Raw genomic sequence first — 22,918 nt, forward strand, 5'->3', positions numbered from 1 at the left:
ATAGAAACATGCAATATAATTTTGAAATTGAGTCTCTTTCTAAACATAGGAACACAAGAGTTTACAAATCGTCTTCAAACATTGACATGTTACTTATGAAAACTCCCAAACATGTCTAATAGTTCTATAGCTACTGCTTTACAACTTGAATCTTGATAAAATCAAGCACTCCAGAGCCTATTTATATATACATGTTTTCAAATTTCTGATGAAATGTATTTTTCTTCTTAACTTATTTTAAATTGGACATGAATAAATCAAAAAATTCCTAAATATGGCTTTCTTGTTGATTGTATAGGAGTAACCTAGATCAAGCTTGAGTGATGGACACTTTAGAATTGCAATACTAAAATGGGTTTATGTTGGTTCAAAAGGCCATGTATCTAATTTCATTGAGCATTTTGGGCCTTTATGTACCTTATCTCAGGCCGTGTTATAAAAAATCAGGGATCTAGAGATTATAGGTGAAGAAGTGCAAAACATTTACTCCGACTCTAGTTTAGAAATGTTTAGGCACTCAAACCTCTCTCAGGTTCAAACATATATTGATCTTCTATAAGAAAAATAAGCATGAGGCTCAAATTTATTTGGATCCTAATGAGGAGTACGTGGTTATAGTTGATGACCAAACAATTGAATTGATAGAAGAGGTAGAGCCAACAAACAAGAAGCCTTCTACATGGATCATGTAGTATCTAAAAAATGGAGGTCTTGACACTATGGAAAAATGGGGTTTGGAAGTTGATACATTGATTCCAAAAATGACCACCAAAGAGGGACCACTTATAGTGTTAAAGTTGGAGTGTTATGACCAAGTAGATATCAAACCTTTGAAGCACATACCGATTAATAGCCCAATATTAGGAGGCTAATTTTGTTAAGAAGAAAACATGATCATTTTTTTTGTGGATATCTCATGTTAAGCCCAATAAATTAATCTGCTTGAAAATTATCCACATCTTCAACATTGGAAAAAGGGTCTTGCCAATCTTCCCATACACCTCTTTAGGGATTTTTATAACATTAACTTTGTTATGATGACTCCAAAAAAGGTCAAACATACCAAATATCAAGGCTACTCCTTCACAGACATGATTATGGGTATGGGGCCTAAAATGGAACCAAAACTTGGACCAGTGAAAAAATGACTCAAAATAAATCTCTCTCATTATAAGTCTACCATAAAAAAATAAATATTTTTGGTGTTATAATTGATGAGAGTAATAGAGAATAGATGTAGGAAGGAAAAAATGACAATAGTGAAAAAATATACACATAAATAAACTAGTTTTTTTGGATTTTTGTTGGGATGGAGTTACACCAAAAATAAGAGAAGCTTGCATGAAATTATTTTTATATGGAATAAAGAGTATGCAAAATGGTAAGAAAAAATATGGTAATGGTGAGTCAATGTACATAGCATAAATAACACACCATAGGTAGAAATATTTAAATAAATATCAAAATAATGATGAAAAATCCTTTTATTTAGGCCCTATATACAATGAAATATTTACACACAAATGGGCCATAATATACTTATTTTTTTATTTTTATTTTTTATTTTTGGCTCAACTAGCCCAGTGACTAGCTAATTAAGGGTTTTTTAAGAAGATATGGGAAAAGTCCCCTAACTCACACACACCTATATACAGTGAAAGGGTGAGGGTAACCACAGTGTTTGAGTGATTTGATAGGGTGAGATAACTCACTATGGAAATTACAGAGAGCTGAAAAACGGTTATCATTACATAATTCTACTTGCAAACTGCATGGACAATACATGCGGCCTTCCTTTGAACCTCGACACCTTTGTCGATTTTGGCCTTGCATTTGCCGATTTTGATATGTCATGAAACTGTGAAAGTTTGAGGGATCTGTGTCAAGCCAATAGCCCACCTTGTTAAATCTTTCGCTTTGAATCTTCCATGCTACTGACGTTGGCCGTATGTAAAATCTTTGGCTCACCGTTATGAGTGCCGAGATTCTTCACCAAGCACTTCCTGAATAAACAATGATGGATGCAAAAACTTTTGCCTGCCAAAATCGACCATCACTACCTTCAATTCTTAGAGGTATCTAAATTTTAACAAACTCTTCACAAACCTTTAAAGGGGGCGTGCCCGGGGTGGGCATGAACACCACTTTGAATTCTAGGGTTAAAGCCCACTTAAAACGGCCACCTACATGTGAAATATGTCAATCTCCTCAAAAAAGTTGGTGATGGTGTTATCTGCAGGTGCCGCAGGCTTTGGAGGGAGTGAGGAAGGTATATGGTGCTCGGTAGACTCGCCATTGTCAGTATTATGCTACCGCATTGAATGCATTTAAAAGGATCCAAACTCTCTAATCACATTGTAGAGATAATGCAAAATCTTGCATGCATACATACTCTTTCATTACCTCATTCAATGGATTCCAAAAGGATCACCATGGATCTCCTCTGCCTCGCATTTTCTTTGACACCTCTCAGAAGGACCTGCCCTCTTGTAGTGAGCACAAGGCATTGGCTTGTAGGCAATCAACAAGAAACCTTGACCTCCTTTCCACATGGCAGAATCAAAGCCGTTCCTACCCTATCCACCGTCTTCTTTGTGTTCAAAAACTCCTACAATTCAGCATGCCAAAAATGTGAAGACTAGCTCTGAGCACCTTGTTGGAGAGAAGCCTCAACCTCCTGTGTGCTAAAACCATCACCTCACCTTGGAAACACCCATGCCTTCAATGCACCACCGTAAGCATGCACAAGCTCAAGCTGCAGAGGGAACCTCAGCTTGGAAACACCCATTCCTTGAATGCACTGAAAGAAAAATCATGCTTGGAATGCAGAGAGCCACCCGCCTTCCATCGAAAACAAGGCCACAAAAAGACCTAGCAATTACCAATGCACTTACTTTCAAGCATCGGTGCAGTGTGCATTGATGGTCCAAAATTTGCACCAATTCTCCACCCCATTATGGCCTTTTGCCTGCCAAAAAGATCAAGATAGTCAATTAAGCTCGTAGGTGCAACGCTATGATTTATTTGTATTACTCCAGGACAAATTTTTTGAACCTAAAGCATCTCTTTCTTTCTAGTCTTTGTTTTGGAAGATGTTTAAAAAGGTTTCTTGGGTCAGAGGAGAACTGAGCAAATATGGAAGTAGGGTAATGGAGCATTAAGCAGGGGAAGGGGGCCGCTAATAGTGAAGATCATTTACTGAAGAAGAAGGTTCCTGAGCTATGTGTGCATCATAAGCAAGTGCTTGTGAGCTCGTGTGAGCATAGCGGTGTATATATGTGGTGATTTCCACATGCAAACCTAGCCAAACCAGTGCGCTCATCTTACCTGGCACACCAATGTGCAAAGCAACCCCAAAAAGTAACTGGAGGAGAGAGCACCTGTTCGTAGCCAATATCATCCCTCGGTGCACACTAAAGCAAATATTTATAGTGCAACTATTATAGTTATTTTGTGCGCGAGTATTGTCTCTCAAAAGATTGTGCTATTGAGCATAAGTTTTTGACATCTTTAGTGCGGCTTTTTGTGCCATCTTCAACATGTTTTTTTTGTTGCCATCTTTAGTGCGGCTTTTTGTGCCATCTTCAACTTCTTTCTTGTTAAGGGCCGAGGCACAGAAAAAGTGAAAAGAAGTAGGAAGCCATGGGGGCTGATCACACGAGCCCCCATTCCATGGATAGATTTCACTAGCTCTCCTACGTAGAGGGAGTGGTGGGGGCAGTGTCCAACGCACAATATCTGGTAGGGGCAGTGTCCTATGTCCTCAACTAGGAAGGGTTAGTGTCCAACGCACAATATCTGGAAAAATTCTTTTTCTCAATGCAATGCAACGATGAGGCATTGGTGACTAAAGTCCTCACCAAAAGCCCGCTTTTCCTCTATCAAGCACCGGTTTGCATGCTACCGTGGGATCCCTCGATCGAGTATCCGCATGCTTTCCAAGATATGTGTCCATCAATGTGGGTGGAATTGTGAATCTCCCATTGTGGTTGAGAAGCAACCTTAAAGACCTAGTAGCAGCCCTCAATACCCCTCTATTTGTACCATCAAGTAAAGCAGCACGCACTACTGCCAATAAGATGTGTATATGGTGGAATCTCAAGAGGATCCAACCCAAGAATTTAGTGGTTAATGTGGAGACTAACCTTAAGGTTATCTCTCTGAACTTTGGTACCCTTATTGGTGAGTGCATTAAGTGCAAGAAATGTGGAGACTTTGCTAGGTTGTGTCCAGTTGTCGGGGTCACGGCCCTAGGCTCATCAAGTGAGGAAAAATCCATGCCCTTGACAATGGATACAAAATCAACAACTTCCCCATAGAATGGTAATGAGAAGTTTCAAGAAAGTGGGCAGCCTGATACAAGTAAGGAAACCATAGATAATTTAGAGAAGGTAGGAAAATCTCACCCTAAAAAATAGAGGCCATCCCAAGGTCTTCACGTTAATCGCCCATAAAAGAATGACATCCCTAGTGGTTCAGAAGACTATTCTGTCACCCACGTTTAGAAGGAAATATGAAGGATAGAAGCAAGTCCGTAGTATCTCATGGAAGTGGTTCAAGTACCAGGCATAGGGAGCTGGGATTATGAAGGAAACTCGCATGACATCCATAAAACCCCTTTCCTCTACAATAATCTATTTGAGGTTCTTTCGGATACAAACCCAAAAAATCTGATGGTAATTGAGGGGAATGGGAAAGGACCAATGGAGGAGGACAATAGGGAAGAGGACACAGAAGAAGAGTACCTCGAGGTAGAGGAGATTGTTCCCCTCTCTCAATAATAGAAGAGTTTGCTCTTTATTCTTAGATTGTAAAAGGGCTCACGATCAAGAAGAAGGGGGCCCTGTTCTGGGATGAAGCTAGGAAGGGAAAAGACATCAATTGTTGGGCTATTCAAGAGAACCACTTGAAAGGGCTCGGGATCGAGAAGAAGGGCGCCATGTTCTGGGATGAAGTGAGGAAGGGAAAAGACATCAATTGCTGGGCTATTCAAGAGCACCGCTTGGATTCTACAAGCAAGTGAAAGAAAGCCTTAGGGAAGAAGCTCATCTATAATGGAGAAGGTGTTTATGGGTACATTGGTTTCCTCACTATTGTTGACAGGGACCTAGAGCTTAAGGTGGTGTTCAACCACCCTTCTGGGAGAGCTCTAGGAGTTGATATCAAACCGGTAAAATTAATATCTATGGACCTTGATCAGCAAAGGAAAGAGAAAAGCTATGGAAGCAACTAGAAGAGATCCAGGTTGAAGGGGAATGGCTTTTAGTGGGAGACTTCAATATGGTGGAGAAGAGAAAGGATAGGAAAGACTCTTCATCCGTGCTAGCAAGATCTAAAAGATCCAAATGGCTAAGCCTAGGTGAGAAGTGGTCTCTTATAGACATGCTGGAGGTGGGGCCTTGTAATGACATGCCCGAGTTTACGTACACTAGTATGCAGTATGCCGTTACAACATCTCAACTAGACCGCTGCTATTGCTCTCATCAAGCCGACTGACTACCCTATTTGCTTGAGATGAAGGTGGTAGCCTGGATCTAGTCTGCAGTATGTCGATACAACATCTCAACTAGACGACTGCTTTTTCTCTCATCAAGTCGATTGGCTGCCATATTTTCTTGAGATGAAGGTGGTAGCCTCACAGTGCCTATCCGATCACCTACCTTAAGCATGAAACTAAAAAAAACAAAGGAGAAGCTCATTGTCCACAAGGATCTAAGAAGCTACCATCAACGGGGCTCACTTGTTCAAAGACCCCCTGTTTAAAAGCTTGACCTTGAAAGCAATGAGAAAACTTTGGAAATATGTGCATGTGGAAATCCCTAGGGCTTGGGAAATCTATACCAAGAATATTTAGAAAGCAATCAAAATTTCATGCTCTAGAAGGAAGAAATAAAGCCAAGGGTGCTTTAATCAACTCGGGAATGAAGTTAAGATTTTAAACTCAAATAAAGAAGAAGGGTCTGCCTTAGAAGCAGAGTATAGAAGGTTGCTTGGAGCCAAGGGGCAATGACTCGCTACCAATTGGAGGAGATGAGGAAGGCTAAAATATTATCAACATTGGTGGCCCATTACAATGATGTCAGTAGCCTACAAGATTGATGCCAAAACGATTGCCCTCAGTCTTTCTCCCCTATTAGACAAAGTTATCACCCACCACCGACATGGATTTATCAAGGGAGAAGCAATTTATGATAACATTTTGGTTGCAATGGTGGTCATATAGTATGTTGCATGCACTAAGCAAGAGTGTATCTTACTACAATTGGATTTCGACAAAGCCTATGACAGGATTACATGGTCATATATTGAAGATGTCATGAAATCTTCAGGCTTTGGGCCTTGGATGTGTAGGCTGGTGAGTATCTTTGGTGCTAGTAGACAATTGCAACTTCTGTTCAATGAGAGAATTGTGGGAGCGTTTGAGGTCAGAGATCCATCAAACAAGGGTGCCCTACTGTCCCGCTTTTGTTCACCATTGGATCTCATCCTCTAGCGACCTTACTTGAGGATAGTGCTACGAGAGGAGAGATTCAAGGTCTATCTCTGCCTAAAAACAGTCCACTGATAGCTAAGTTGTTTGCGACGACGACTGACTCGTTGCTCTTCTCAAAGCTTTCCATCAAGTGATCATAAAGGCTCTTGAGATTGTGTAAATGTATGCCATAGCGTCAGCGTCAAAGTGTAGCATAGAAAAATTAAATTGATCTCCCTCTTGGAGAATGATTCATTCAATCCATCAATGTGGTCCGGGGAGATAATGTAAAGAGGGAAGATATTTTGACACATTGGAGCCCCGCTAGGGGTAGATGTTAATCACAAGCAAAGTGAAAGTAATAAACTCATCATGCTTCCGTGTATAGATTCCATGGTCCTCTACTGAAGCTTGCTAAATGCAATTGGAAAGAGTTCCTCAAACGATTAAAAAGATTCCTTTGGAAGAATGACACTAGAGACTCAATGCCCTAGTAGTGGGCTAGATGGGATACATTTACGAGAGCAGTGGAGCAAGGCAATCTCGGGATTCTTAACCCTACTGCGCCACACAGAGGCCCAATGTGCTAAGTTTGTGGCTGCACTAGCGAAGAAATACCAGTCTTGGGCTACTATGTGCAATGCCATGATGGACAATGCCAAGCTCTACTCACAAGCTGGCCAGTGGAAAGAGCTCCAGGTACACGACAAACTGTTTGCCCCTTGGTGGGCTAGAGTGAAGCTCGGGGGTGCGACGGGCCAACTCGTCAAGGAAATGCAAAAGAGCATTGGATATTTTTGGATGGGAAGAGCTTACTAGGTACTTCTATAACTCTACATCTCATTGGTCCCCATGGTTGTCTAGGGTGAGAAGCATTTCTTTGAACTCTTTCTAGAGGGAAGCTGCTAGAAAGATCAATTATAAAGGCATTTGACGTTTGGATCAATTGTGGGATTATAGCAGTAATTGGTGGAAAAGAACAGATCAAATAGTTCCCCAATAAAACCTTGATGGGATTGAAAATCTACTGATCAATAGAGCCTTGGAACAAATGGACAGCTGGTGCCTACCTAGCTGTAAATCTGAGTTTGAGTGGAAAGCATGGAGATGGCCTGAGGAAAAACTCTTTTTTGAGCCTAAAACTAAAGAAGTTTACCACACACTTATGGCTTCGATGGATTGGTTCTCTCCATTGAACAAACAGTGGGGCATGAATTGGCCACAATCAAGATGGGAGGTAGTCACCAAGAACATATGGTTCCCACAGTGGCCACTCGATATGAAGGTCTTCCTCTCGAAGGTACTGTGGGGAGCCTTGCCGACTGGGGTGAAGGTGCTAGCCAAATGGATTGGCCCAGATAGATGCTCTAAATGCAGACAACGGCTAGCAAAGACCTTTCCCATCTATTTAAGGAATGCCCTACAACGAACGGCCTTGTAGGTAAAATACACAAATGGGTGCAAAGGACATGAAAGACAAGCTTCTATAAGAACATTTTTTTCTTGGGAGGGAGGTTTTTAAAAGCTAGGAGCTATTCATTGCAACACAAGTTGCTAGATTCTGCTACTTCAAACAGGTCTGGAAGGCTATGAATGGTCGTTTATTTGACAACACTATTGCACCGCGCAGTAATAAACTCTCATTGATAAGGACCCTATGTTGGCCATGGGGTGGCTCCCCTGTTATTTGACATGTGAGTGACCTCTTAGAGATATCATAGTTTGGCACGGGCATGGCAAGAATTTGTAATTGTTTGTGGTTCTCAATATAATTTAGTAACCATTGTGAGTTTTGGGGTGGGGGGGGGGTGGGGGGGGGAAAGGGTTTCTTGGGTCAGATATCACTTTAAACAAAAAAAATACTAAAGCTTTCTAGTGTTATCAATGACAGGTGAACCACCCCACGACAACAAAGAAGAACCTAGGAATACAATTGAGGCCTAATATGTCAATGCTTAGCTTCAATGTCACATGGATGTGAGCAACAAAACTCACGGTTTGGGCTTGCAAAAAGAGGACTCGATTGGGGTATAAAAGAATCTAGCCAAGTCACATTTGAAAGACATATATGAGTTCTAGCGTTGATCATAAATGACCTCACTTTTTTTTTTTTGGTGGGGGGACTTGCAACCACTTTGAAAGCAACATGATGTGTTGGTGCGTCTTATGGGAGCTGTTCTTGTCGTGCTGGCATACATGCACTTGTTGCATTGATGTCCATTGGATCACATGACACTTTGCTGATACGTCATATCACAAAAAGTCTACCCTAAGAAAAAGTAACTTCCTAGATAAGAATATGAACAATCCAAAAATATATTTTTGGATTTTGACACACCATCAATAAAATTTAGCCCAACATGACATAAAACTAGTGCTTTGAAGACGTGTCATTTTTTGGGAATTGTTACGTGAGTTTGAACTTTGAAGTCAAAAGACCACTATTTTGCCATGGTAGCCTTCCAAAGTGAGCTTGCAGCAGTAAAAGACTCTTTACTATTTTCCCATGGTAGCCTTCCAAAGTGAGCTTGAAGCAGTAAAAGATTCTTTACTATTTTCCCATGGTAGCCTTACAAAGTGCTTAGTTTTACCAAAAATAGCAAACCTTGCATCCACTTTGAAAGCAACATGCATTTATGGAAATCCATTAGAACCCAGGATTTTGGTGTGTTTTATGGAAGCTATTCTTGCTGTGTTGGCATACATGCAAATGCTCCATTGGTGTCCATTAACACTTTGTCAATAAATCATATCACAAAAGTCTACCCTAGGAAAAGAGTAGCCTCACAAATTAAACAAGGAGAAGACTTCCGATCTAGCACTAATTCGATAACCTAACATAACATAAAACTATCTTTTCAGGGTCTTTGACAAAAATTCTATACTTTTAGTCAGTGTTCGGGAAAAGTGTGCCTCAACTTAGCCTTGAGCCGGTTGCAAAATCAAAGTAGCCGGTTGAGGGGAGGGAAAGAAGGAGAAAATTCCGCTTAAAATACATGAAAAATAGTCTTTGCAAAAATATTGGCTAGTATTGTAAAATTTCCGGTTCAGATTTGTCTTGAAGGGAGTAGTAGACTTGTTAGCTACAACACCACTCCTCCTAATGGTAAAAATAAGTACTTTACAAAATTCATTACTATTTGGCCATGGTAAGGCTTCCAAAGTGGATCTATTGTTACATTTTTGTGAAAAGAGAAAATTCTTTAGGTCAATCTCACTAACAATTTCAGGGAGTTTTCCACATTCTACTGACACATCATCAATTTTTTTATGGATACACTCATTATTTTCACTATGTATATATTTTTATGGTATACTTTTGTCCTTTTTATTCATATATACCCAGAGAAAATGTTAAATTCTTTGAAAAGTTTCATCCTATGATAATTTTGAACACCGTTATGAAGTACTAAAATTGCATGTATGGAAAAACTAGCTTCATAATGTGCCTTTATAATCCCTTGGAAAGTTGTCTAACACATTGTCAAACAAAAACTTTTAATGAAATTTTACTAGTAAGCTACATATTTATAATGTTTCCCCGATCAAATGGAAAACACTAAATAAAATATAAATGCATCTCAAAATGATCTTGTAGTAATAGATCTTGTGTGAAGTTTCAAGTGAATTTTAAAAGTTTCAATTTGCATAACCACTTGAATTGCATATGAGACTGCCAAGCTCACGAACTGCTGGAAGGTTAAGCTAAACTTGCCCAAAAATTGAAAAGCCTCATTCAAAGCTCATTCAGACTCAGACGTTATTGGGAGATTGAGCTAAGCTTGCCCAAAAATTTTAAAACCCTTAACTAGTGGTGATCAACAAAAGTGAAAAAAGTGGGTTTTTTATCCTCTAGATAATAAGCACACTTTATTATCTCTTGCTATCTAGAGAACTCGTTTTTGAAAATTTTTGGCTTCCAAGGTTAGTAGATCATCATAAAGATAGCATGAAAATTTTGAAGTCATTTGAACACCGCTTGTTACTAGAAACTGAGGTTTTGGGCCTTGAAGGTTGCAGATTGATCCTTTGGCTACTTTTGTAGAATTGAAGGTGAAAGTTTTGACCAAGAGTCCTTGTATATACTTGTAGACTAATAGACATGTCAAAACAAATTTAGGAAATCTGGGAAAAAATCACAAATCTGGGACAATTTATCGAGCTAGATGAGATGCTTCTGAAGTGGAGTGGTGCAATACAATGTAGGCATTCAACTTATCTTGCACAACCAATGCAAAGACCTTGCATCTGCAAAAACACAATCTAGAAAAATGGATCTTTCCCTTAAACCCATTTCCTCCTTTCAAACAATGATTCCACTATATGAAAAGAAGGTTGTTTACTTGATCTCTAAAAACTAACAAAAGAGGATTCTTAAGAGGTTTATAGCTTCAGTTGGTTGAGTGGAATTGACCTTGTCTTATTGTGGATTGATTTATTTCCTTCTACATGAGGAGAGACCATTTCACATGGATCATTTCAAGGGAAGACTATACAATGGTGGGGATATAGGAAATATAAACTAGAGAGAAGATGTAGCACTATAATTTTGGGATCAAGTGCTCCCTCCATGGAGATCTAATTTTTCCTACACTAGATGAATAATGTAGCACTTGAATTTTGATGGATAGACACAAGTGCACACTACACAGAGATAATATGCGTTCACAAAATAACATCTGGAAGAAGCAAAGGGAAGGCTGTTTAAGTAAAGCATCTTTGAGCCAGTGCAAGTCAAGAGATCAAAAGTCTCTTAGCTGAATGGATATTTTTAAAGCGATATGAAGAATTAAGGCTTGCACATGCTATGGTTAGTAGAAATTGAGCTATATATGGGTGTGCTTAGATACAACATAAGAACCATTCCAACCTAAAGTGTAGTGGCACTTGAGTTGTCAATAGGGAATTATACCAATTCTAGATAGCTTTGACTTGAGCTTGACCTACATGCTTTAAAAACGAATTTTCAATGAAAACTTATAGCTCCACCTTGAATTCAAGTAATACAAACCTCAATTCAATAGTGTTACAAGACCAAACTCAATGACTAGCTAACATACGAGGCACCCAAACCGAATGTCTATTGGTACTAGTGATAGCTCAAGCAACTTGAGGCCAAGTTACATAGCTTACAAAAAAGGCTTAATTACTATGTCAACATTGTGCTAAAGTAAAACAGGATTACTTACAATAGGGCTATGAGACCAAACTTAACGAATGGCTACTGGTCCATTGCAATTTTCTACAAACCAAAAATTGAAGACATGTATAGATGTGGCTTGAATGGGGCCTTGAGATATTGCTGGATTTGGCTATATATGATGGCTCCCCCATAGGCCCTCTAGAGGTGCAATTGCAAGGCCCTCAAAGAAAGTACAACCCCATACACCTACATAAGTTGCAAAGACCTCCTCCTTAGGTTGCTACAACAATTTTGTTGGAGGGTGTTGAGAGGGTGCTCCAACCATCCCCCAAACTCAAGAAGTGCCTTTGAATGGGGTATCGCTAGTTGCAATCCAAAAATGACCAACCGAACTTCACGCAATTGTTTGGAGCATTTAAAATCGTGGTTGATTCAAAATAGCTTCCTATCTAATGGGGCACTGATTCTTCCTACCCCAACCCTGTACCCACTAAAGGGCCCTACAAATTGGTAGGCCTATGGAGGAGCACTCTATTCAATAAAAACACATGCTCTTATTGGAGTTTCACATAAGAATGATGGTGTGAATTCCATCTTTGAAGCCTCAAATCTTGCCTAGGGCCTCAAACTTGAGGTTGAGCCAAGGTTAAATGGTTAGCTGGTGCATCAAATTGCTAGCTAGCGAGGAGAAATCAAATTAGGTTAAATGGCTAGCTGGTGAGGTCTAACCAAAATAGCACCGTCAAATGGTTGGCTGCCCAGGTCCACCTAAAGATCACCATCAAATTCAAAATTCAAAACTGACAAAAAATTTGACAGCAAACTTGAACCACCATACAAAAATCGCAAGTGGCACGATGGTGCTACCTTCGCAAAGACATCAAGATGCGACTTCAAGCATTGCTTATGCTATTGAAATGGTTGACAAGATTGACATCCCATGTTTCTTTCCAACAATACACCCAATCCATGGCCAGTGCTGGCTCTATGGAGTGATTTTGCACCATTAGCTGCTTCTTCAATATCTGCTTGAGTTTGCTGTGGTTGGACGTTACTATTTGAGTGGTTCTCTTTCTATCAACATGAGGCCTTACATGCTTCAGGACACAATATTGCCTCAAACATGTCATCTCGTTGCGGCACCACCCCTACCCAGTCTCATCATCATCATGGTCAATTTGTTGCCTAAGAAAAGTTTTGTAGTTTTGTACATTCAACTTCACTTAATTTCTCTAGCCTCAACTCAATACAACTTTTGACCTTGAAATCTACATTGCATTGTTCACCATAGAGCCCAACACCCGATACAACTATACTTCACCATGGAGCTCAAGACATAGCCAACTATACTTCATTATCAGTGGATGATGGAGATTGGATGGGCCACAACATTGAAGCCAACAAACACATCGAAGCCAGCAAACATCGATTAGAGAGTATGATATCCTTGTAGATGGTAGTCAACGGCCACTATAAACTATAGCAGTAGGCCATCAAGCTGTAGTTGTAGCAGTAGTATATCACTTAAGGCGAAAAAAAAGTTTCAACATCTATTGAAGATGGTTTCATGCCCTCTTTTGACTTTTTCTCATTGCCTCACTACTCACTTCCTCCAAAGTCGGACGCACCTTTTAGCCAATAAGATTTTGCCAAGGCAGACATGTGTGACACGTGTCTAGTTAATGGAAGCACCCCTTCTTATCCTTTTATCTTAAGGCATGTATATTTAGCTGGTCAAATCAATTTAGTGTGTTGTCTCATAGATCATTTTTTCCTTTTGCAAAGTCTGAATGTTGATTTAGCATTTCATTTCATGTTCATATCTCTCTCTCTCTCTCTCTCTCTCTCTCTCTCTCTCTCTCTCTCTCTCTCTCTCTCTCTCTCTCCCCTCCTCCACCTCTTTACCACTATTAAACAATTTTCAAGCTATAAGGTACACGTTTTAGAAGTGAACACCCTTTATCTGTGTTCTCTCTCTCCTCAAAATGCGATCGAGGCTTGAACTTAAGCTCGTGCATCCATCCAATCTAGAAGGTTAAACTCCCTCTTGAGAAACCCTATCAATGGGTTGTCTCTTGATCAAGTGAAGGTTCGGGCCTTACCCCATCCAAACAAGACAAAACCCATTTATAGGGTGCCTAAAACACCCTCTTGATGCACCCTATAAAATGGGTTTTCTCCCATTTGCATGGGATGAGGCTCAAACTTAAGTTCCAACCTTTGCCTAAACACCCTCTTGATGCACCCTATAAATAGGTTTTCTTCCATTTGGATGGGGTAAGGCTCAAAATTAAGTTCGAGCCTCTATCATTCGATCCTCTACCCAAGCTAACGAGCAAAAAACCCTCTTGATGCGCCCTATAAATGGGTATTCTCCCGTCTGGATGGGGTGAGGTTCAAATTTAAATTCAACCAATCTAGAGGGTGAAACTCCCTCGTCATGCACCTTATCAATGGGTTGTTCAGAATGGGGTGAGCTCAAACTTAAGTCCTACTATCCATCCTTCCTAAAGGGTAAACATCCTCTAGATACAATGCCAAGCTGGATTGTTTCTTGTGAGGCCGAGGTTTGAGCCTGCACCTAATCTAGAGCATGAAACACGCTTAGATACATCTGTAAATGATTTGTTTCTCTTAGAAGCTCAAACATAAATCCAAGCCTCCGCATATTCTAGAGAGTGATACACTGCCTCTATCTACATTGCCAAGATGGGTTTTCCCTATCTGGTTAGGGTGGAACTCAAGGCAATATAGACCTCTACCCATACTTTCCAAATGTGTTGCCTCTATCTACATTGCCAAGATGGGTTTTTCCTATCTGGCTAGGGTGGACCAAAGTCAATAAAGACCCTCTACATATACCTACCAGATGTGTTGTTTCTCTCTTAATGGGTTGGAGGCTTGAAGTTATAATCAATCCTCCACTAAATCTAGAGGGGGAAATAACTTCAAGATGCACCCTTTTGATAAGTTAAAGCCTCCACTAAATCTAGAGGGGGAAATAACTTCAAGATGCTTTGAAGTAGGATTTGCACTTTGTTACCGGCCTCAAGATTGGAGTTCAATGATGGATAGAAAACAAGGAAGTATATTATGATATGGAAAAGTTAACCTTTTAGAAGTGCACACTATGAAATGGGTGCCGTGTTTTGGGGTAAATAGATAGATAGAAACATGCAATATAATTTTGAAATTGAGTCTCTTTCTAAACATAGGAACACAAGAGTTTACAAATCGTCTTCAAACATTGACATGTTACTTATGAAAACTCCCAAACATGTCTAATAGTTCTAGAGCTGCTGCTTTACAACTTGAATCTTGATAAAATAAAGCACTTCAGAGCCTATTTATATATACATGTTTTCAAATTTCTTGATGAAATGTCTTTTTCTTCTTAACTTATTTTAAATTGGACATGAATAAATCAAAAAATTCCTAAATATGGCTTTCTTGTTGATTGTATAGGAGTAACCGAGATCAAGCTTGAGTGATGGACACTTTAGAATTGCAACACTAAAATGGGTTTATGTTGGTTCAAAAGGCCATGTATCTAATTTCATTGAGCATTTTGGGCCTTTATGTACCTTATCTCAGGCAGTGTTATAAAAAATCAGGGATCTAGAGATTATAGGTGAAGAAGTGCAAAACATTTACTCCGACTCTAGTTTAGAAATGTTTAGGTACTCAAACCTCTCTTAGGTTCAAACATATATTGATCTTCTATAAGACAAATAAGCATCAGGCTCAAATTTATTTGGATCCTAATGAGGAGTACATGGTTATAGTTGATGACCAAACAATTGAATTCAAAGAGGAGGTAGAGCCAACAAACAAGAAGCCTTCTACATGGATCGTGTAGTATCTAAAAAATGGAGGTCTTGACACTATGGAAAAATGGGGTTTGGAAGTTGATACATTGATTCCAAAAAGGACCACCAAAGAGCGACCACTTATAGTGTTAAAGCTGGAGTGTTATGACCAAGTAGATATCAAACCTTTGAAGCACATACCGATTAATAGCCCAATATTAGGAGGCTAATTTTGTTAAGAAAAAAACATGATCATTTTTTTTGTGGATATCTCATGTTAAGCCCAATAAATTAATCTCCTTGAAAATCATCCACATCTTCAACATTGGAAAAAGGGTCTTGCCAACCTTCCCATACACCTCTTTAGGGATTTTTATAACATTAACTTTGTTATGATGACTCCAAAAAAGGTCAAACATACCAAATATCAAGGCTACTCCTTCACAGACATGATTATGGGTATGGGGCCTAAAATGGAACCAAAACTTGGACCAGTGAAATATATTTTGATAGCATAGATAACCATCCGGGCAATGCATCAAAAGGAACCCACTTCAATGATGAAAATTGGGTGAGAGGTGTTGAAACTCCTACGAATCAAGGAAGAATGAGTGACATCACAACTAGAGGAGGGCCAAACAAGTCACCATTACCAAGGAAGTGGTTCTAAGGCCAAGCTAGAGCTAGAAAAGCACATGTCAAGCATAGTCGTAGATTCAATCCATTTGATTTTCAAAAATGATAAAAAAATAGAGTGGATCTACTCAAAATGGCCACCTAGCAAGATTCATGCAAGTTATAAGATTAAAAAAAATATCAAACCTCCATACTAAGCTCAAGGGACTATTTGGAATGACCCTAGAAAGTAAGGATTTGACATTGTTTTAGAACATACCTCCTCAATCTATGAGGCAATTCTTGACATTGGCTAGAATATTTCTTGTTACTTGTTCAAACATGGGAATCGAGCATAGTACAATAGCACAAATCTATAGCTTCAAACAAAAACAAGGGGAGTCTATAAGAGACTACGTGAGCAAAATGAGACAACACATTGATAGATATCCAAAGTTGGAAATTTCGAATGAAGAGAGACTTGTATCATTTTTCCTAGAAGGCTTATTCACAAGCTATATTGTATAGCATGAAATATAGCATCCTAGAAGCATGCATATTGGATGCTATAGACTTGGGAAAAAACTACAAAATGTTTAGTGAACAGAGAATTGTTACAGAAAACCATAGCAAGCGAACCATATCTACTTTGCCAACACAACTAGGATCCACTGTGCTAGCACAAGTAGGAACCACTGTGGAACCTTCAATGAATGCCATAGAGGTTATGCTCCGGCACATGAATGACATGCTGAGAAACAAGTAGAGGATATCAATGAGAGGGCCAGGAAAAGTTCCACCATAAGGGCATCCCATGGGACTAGCAAGGCCATTTAGGTGGTGCTCCATTCAAGGTAAATTGACAACCATGTGATAAAAAAGGGCTATTATAGACCAAAATATGATGGAAATGTCCGATATGTGCCTAGGAGATAACATGGGCAACCTCTGTATAGGTATCCATCTAGCATGGGACAATGTAAAAACCACCCATGGCTATGGAGAGACCACAACCAGTGCTAGGTTAGCAACGAGCCTTGCCAAGAAACAATGTTGTGTTAATTACATGCATCCTGAAGAACAAGTGGAAGAGTAGGAAATATTACTTATCACACTCTGTAATGAGGCTAGTTCATTAACTGTAGTAGCAGAGAAAAAATGATATTCTCAACTGCAAGCTACCATGGTGGAACTAGTCTATCAAGCACCTTCAAAGATAGCACCCACTGAATTCATTGCAAACCAGGGAGCTAGGACACCTACAACAATAACAAAACAAAGAGCATGGAATTTCCATTACTATGGATCTAATGATCATTGGAAAAATGATTGTCCAAAGTCACCAAAGTTAGAATGCCATGCCACTTGAGGCTTACTACATGTAGTGTGGTAGAAAATGTGCACACTATCTTGAATATTGTCCTAGCAATCCTACAAACAAAAGGAAAATTTCCATACACAAATTACAAGTCATGTAGACAGTGAACCTTTGGATCCAGCCAAGGTGGTGACAAGAGCACACGCCAGGAAAAACAAACAAAGTAATGGAAATAGCCTCTTTCTACTTTCTTCTTCCTATTGGCATGTGTCCCTCCAATCTTTTGTTGGAGCTATATACAGATCACTCTACTCAACTTGGTCTCACCTATATATTTGTATCTTCTCCTCAATATGAATCAATCTTTGGGAGCATACATGGTGTGTCTCTTGTCTCCTCTTTCTCTCTCTCTTTCTCTCTACATCTCAACATGGTATCAGAGCGGTAACGATCAAGCAACAATTCAAAGAGAGTATGTGTATGCGATTTGCATGTAAGATTCAGAATTGCTCCATTTTGATTGATTCTTATTAAATGTGGTTGTTTTGTGTTAAGAAGAATATGATAAGTGTTTTGTGTGACGTTTATTGCTAATCGATATGGTGAATCGTTGATTATTTTTTTTGTTGATTTGTCTTTTGACACCCTCAACTCTCAAATTTTGGGGGTCTTCTACTCAAAATTTGGAGAAACGGGAAAAGCGCAGTGGAACGTAGCACAATGGCACTTTCCATACAAAACTTGTTTGTCTCCTTGCGCTATTAGATTCAAGTTCTATTTTTACATCAATCGGAGTTTGCAACAGAAAGTTATGCTATTTTTACTACAAGCGAACTTGACACAGGTTTTGTCCTCATGCGTCTTCGTGAAGCGTCCGTGATCGTTTTTCTAATTTTGGCGTCATCTCTTTTGAGAAAAATCAACTTTTTGCTATTCATATTGCAACTGTCAATCTTGAGTCTCACATCGCGTCTCACGTTACTCTATTTTGAGGACTCTTTATTATTAATGTCTCCTATTCCCTGCTTTTTTTGGGTGATGTCCCTCACATCTTTGGACGTTTATTGAGCAACCTTCTTGCGTTTATCATTGGTGAACATAGTCGTAATATTTCTCTTGTTCTCAATTGCAACTTCACCAGAAATGGTGTACAGATTCTGCAATCTTATCTTATACATTGTCAGGAGTTTTTTGGAGCAAGGGATTGCGCATATGTACATACACATGCATGGTGCATCAAATAAAGGATTGCCCATTTTCCATAGCCAGGTGGTTACGTGGGGCCCACAGGTGTACAGGTAGGACAACATGTACATAGTGCATCGATTTTCACTATTACCAGTACCAATGTGTTTTTTCTACATTAAGGAGGAGTTGGTAGCGCGTAAAAATTCTCGAGGAAGCTATCCGCGGGCCGACGACATGAGGTAAGCAGGTGCGTCAGATAGCATCTAGTGGCGTCAGGAGGGCGAACGGGGTCAATATTTGCACGCGGATGAGGACGGACACAACGTGGGTGTTTTCTTGTGAGAGTTATGCAGAAAGGTCATCATTAGGACCACTTTTTGGGGCCACTTCACGTGGTTGCGAGATACATTATTGAAAAGAAATGAGTGCCAGGTGTGCGGATGATGCAAAAAGGTGACAACTATGCACTGCGAGGTCAGTTTTTGGCCTATTCGGGGTCCGTTTGAGGTCATCTAAAAGGCCAAGGGTGCCCAACTAATAAAGCTAAGTGTGGGAACTGAAAAAATAGAGAGAAGACCAGACGCAACTGTGTTTTTGGGGTTTTTGGAGCCTGCTTTGGCCGTAAACTGCTCATCCGAGGTCGGATTTGAGCACTTTGACATTGTAGACAGGGGTTTTGGGCCGTTCCGAACGCGATGGAGCTGTCCATTTTGCCAAATTCCTCATTCTTTTTCTGCTTTTTTTCTGTGTAAGTTTCTCCTATGAGCGAAGTTTCTGCTCCAGTTTGTGATTGTATCTGGCTTATTTTACCCATATTGTGTGAGCTATTTGCCCCATTGGTGTTGGCCCAAGCTCAATTGTATCTAAACATCAGAAATTATCCTCTTTTGAGCTGAGTTTTTTGGGTGTGTGTGTGTGTCTGTGTGGAGTGGGCAAGTGGATAGTCTCTCTCCTCTCACTCCAGAGGTGTGTTCCCTGTCTTGGCCAGGTGTGTTGTCTAAGCCGAGTGGTGCCCCATATTGTATGTGTGTGTATCATTCCAAGAGTGTGTGTCGGGTCGTTATAGAGGCGCTGTGTGTGTTTTCATCCCGCTCACGTCTTCTCACAACCAGATATGGCTATGACTATTTTCGTCAATGGTTTTTCTTTTGGCCAGCATTTGTTCCTTCTTTCCAAGGACAAGGATTACTAGGCTGAAAAGCAAAGATTTGTTAATTCTTAAATGAGATGAACTCTCTGATATTGTCCTTGGAGATCGTGTATGTCCACCTCCACCTGTTGATACGAATCATGACAACGTGCTTATCACTGACGGACCTGTATTTGAAGACTGGCATGTTGCATAAACGGATTGGAAACAACGTGATAAAGCAACTCATTGGTAAACTCTTTCTACTCTTACTTATTTCCTTGATTGATGTGTATGAACTTTCTACTTTCCATGACGTATGGAAGTATCTTATTAAAAACTTTCAAAAGAAATCTGTTACAGAAATACTTTATTTGAGAGGTTTGCTTAACAAGTTACAATATGAAGTTGGTAATACCATGACAGGACATATTGAGTCTTTCAAATATATTACTAATCAACTTGCTATGCTGCCAGTGATTTTGTTCCGCAAAAGCAGATGATTACTCATCTCCTTAACACGGTTAAGGACTCTTCTTATGATAACATTATTACAATTTTTTTTCTAATAAAGATGTTCTCGATTTCAACCAAGCCTGCATGTCTTTAATTGAATACTCTCAACGTCAAGAACGACGTTATGTTGGTCATGATACAACTATGATTTCACAAGAGAAGAATGAGTCACAACAAATGGAACATGCTTTTTTTTCTTGAAGACGTCCATTTCAACGAGGAAATCGTAGAGGTGGTCGTCGGGGTAATATTTTCTCTCATCTCAAATTTCCTAATAAGCAATGTTCTTACGGCAACAAAAATGGCCATGCTGAAGATGATTGTTGGGCATGTCACGATGAAGAACACAATATCACCACTAAACAACCACGTTTATCTGGAGCTTCTTCTTCTTCTTGTGAATATTGTGGACAATCTGATCATCCCACTCATACGTTCTATAAGCATCGATTCGACCCAGATCGTAACAAAGCATATGTTGTTGAACATTGAACAATATTGTACCAAAAACAAGCTGCATTCTATGTTCAATTGCTCCAGACAAAAAACTTCATGTATGGGATGGATCACTTTTTACTGTCGATTCTGGTGCTAGAAGAAATATGACATATCAGTATAAGTGGCTCCATAACTATCATCCACTACGAGTTCAACGTGTTGTTTATCTTGTTGATGATACGACTTGTCAAGTAAAGGCATTGAAGATTTATATCTTGGTACCTTATCTTCTGCCACTTGAATTTTGTGAGGAGTATTACATGTATCAGATCTTCAACATAATCTTCTTTCAGTTGCTACACTTATTGATCTTGGTCTCTTTTCTAGGTTTGACCATACCAAATGCCGAATTACATTAGGTGAAATTCGGACTCACAAACACTACAAGAGGTTGTGTGCTCTTGTGACGCTGTTAGCGACGGAAATACACTGGGTTTTTATAACCCCCGGCGTCGCTAAAACCGTCGCTAACAGCGTCGCTACGAGAGCGTCGCTATATGCGTCGCTATATAGCGACGCTCATAGCGACGCCTATAGCGACGCTCTCACAGAAGAGTATAGCGACGCATATAGCGACGCTACAGAGCCATAAATAGCGACGCTTATAGCGACGCCTGAGAGAATATTTTTTTGGTGGCAGGGCATTGAATGCCCTGCCACCCATCAACCATATTGTACTTGATTCAGTTTTTAAAAAAAGTGCAAAAGTAGATAATAGACCCAAAATAGTCACCCACAAGACGCATTGTTTGCAAAATTGACAATTGTACACATCATAGGCAAACTGAATTGATTGGCAAATGTAATAATGACAATTGTACAACATCATAGGCATAAAGAATTGATTGGCAAAAGGAATTGCGGTGACAAATGTAATAATATACATGGTTCAAAAAGACGTATAAAATCCGTCTCATGATACATAAGCTACGAGAAACCCTAAACTAATGCTATCTAGCTACGGCTAAACTGACGTCGTCTAATTAGACGTCTCATCGCGTCCAAGCGGCGTATCTGTCGGGTTCTGCAAAAAAAGACAATAAGACAGTTTTCAGTAAATATAAACATATAACGACATTTATAAAACAATACAAAAAATAAAAAAGAGTAAACCCTAATACTAACCATGCCGCCGCGAGAACTGAGAATGTCCATCAGGGCGTTTAAGCCCTTCCTGCCTGCGTACTCGCGCTCGTACGGTGTGGGATCACGTCCTGTCATCGACCACTGTCAGAACATACAAAGATTTCATTATGTTAGAACTAAAAAACTCATAAACCCTAAACTATCGAACATGCATAAAGAGCAATGTGAAAAGACTTACAAAATCGGCCTCAAATGATGCCCAACCACCGCTCCCCAAGTGGTGCGAGCTCCCTGCCTCTACTCGCGCTCTGGCTGCATCCTTTTGTTGCTTCCACTTGTCGGGATTCTCGCGCGCTGCTTTCTTCGCATTCTTCCAATCTTCTTTGGCCAGCCAATCTGGCCTATTCCACCCATTCTTGATTGCTTTTTGCACTTCGGAACGCTTGTGTTTGCAGTATTTGCGCATTCTAATCTTCATCAGGTCTTCATTGAAGCGCTGATCCCGTGTTGGAACGGGAAACTCATCATGAAGTATGCTGATGACTCTGTTTTTTAAATCACTTGGTACTTCACTCCATTTGTTTAGTATATAGTGTCTAAACAGCTGAGAGCAAAGACCACGCATGCGCGAGATCACCTTCTTGCCGTCATCATCCATGATGATGCCGCCGCTGATGTCGACGGAGTAAGGCAAGCCCTCTGGCCGGTGACGCGTGAACCTGGGTGTCCCGGCAGGGGTCTCTAGCGGCGTGTCGATGGGGGTACGGACGTCAGGTGTCTCCACCGGCGTCTGGGCGCCGAAGCGAGGAGTGTCGAGTGGGGTGGCTCCCGGCGGAGTAGGTAGAGGTGTGTAGCTTCTAGGAACAGTCAGCCGTGCAAAACCTGGCGTAGATGGCGATGCTGTGGCTGGTGTGGGGGCGGGCAAAGAAGGGGAGGGTAAAGAGCCTCGTCGAACACGAGGCGGTGTGGAGGCATCGGTGGCGGAATCCCCACAACAACCGCCACCGCCACCACTAGAGCGCCGGTGTCTAGACGAGTGTGACGCTCGTCTCGTCGACGCCGAAGCTTCAGAGCGCGCCGAATGCTCCGAAAGAGAGGGAGATGCGGATGGTGTAGGAACGCGCGATGATGCGCCAGAGCGATG

The 22,918-nt window shown here is 40.3% G+C and overlaps 1 protein-coding gene across 1 annotated transcript; it reads right to left on the bottom strand.

The window, feature by feature from the left end:
- Window positions 1-5,534: 5,534 nt before the first annotated feature.
- LOC147455340 (uncharacterized) lies at window positions 5,535-22,240 on the bottom strand. Its single transcript, XM_086513694.1, has 3 exons — window positions 22,013-22,240; window positions 21,814-21,915; window positions 5,535-5,660 (listed from the first exon to the last, which is right to left on the bottom strand). The coding sequence occupies exons 1-3, from the start codon at window positions 22,238-22,240 to the stop codon at window positions 5,535-5,537; spliced, it is 456 nt and encodes a 151-aa protein (XP_086369820.1).
- Between the last annotated feature and the right edge of the window lie 678 nt (window positions 22,241-22,918).

The sequence above is a fragment of the Adiantum capillus-veneris genome, chromosome 6 (genome assembly GCF_014529385.1).
Source record: "Adiantum capillus-veneris isolate H3 chromosome 6, ASM1452938v2, whole genome shotgun sequence".
Classification (NCBI taxonomy): Eukaryota; Viridiplantae; Streptophyta; class Polypodiopsida; order Polypodiales; family Pteridaceae; genus Adiantum; species Adiantum capillus-veneris.

Excerpts from the sequence above, each read along its gene's own strand:
- LOC147455340 (XM_086513694.1), bottom strand. The coding sequence starts at position 22,240 with ATGCGCAAATACTGCAAACACAAGCGTTCCGAAGTGCAAAAAGCAATC. Across the intron at positions 21,916-22,012 it reads CATCATTTGAGGCCGATTTT|TGGTCGATGACAGGACGTGA; the intron begins GTAAGTCTTTTC and ends ATGTTCTGACAG. Across the intron at positions 5,661-21,813 it reads TCAGTTCTCGCGGCGGCATG|GTAGGTGATCGGATAGGCAC; the intron begins GTTAGTATTAGG and ends TTCATGCTTAAG.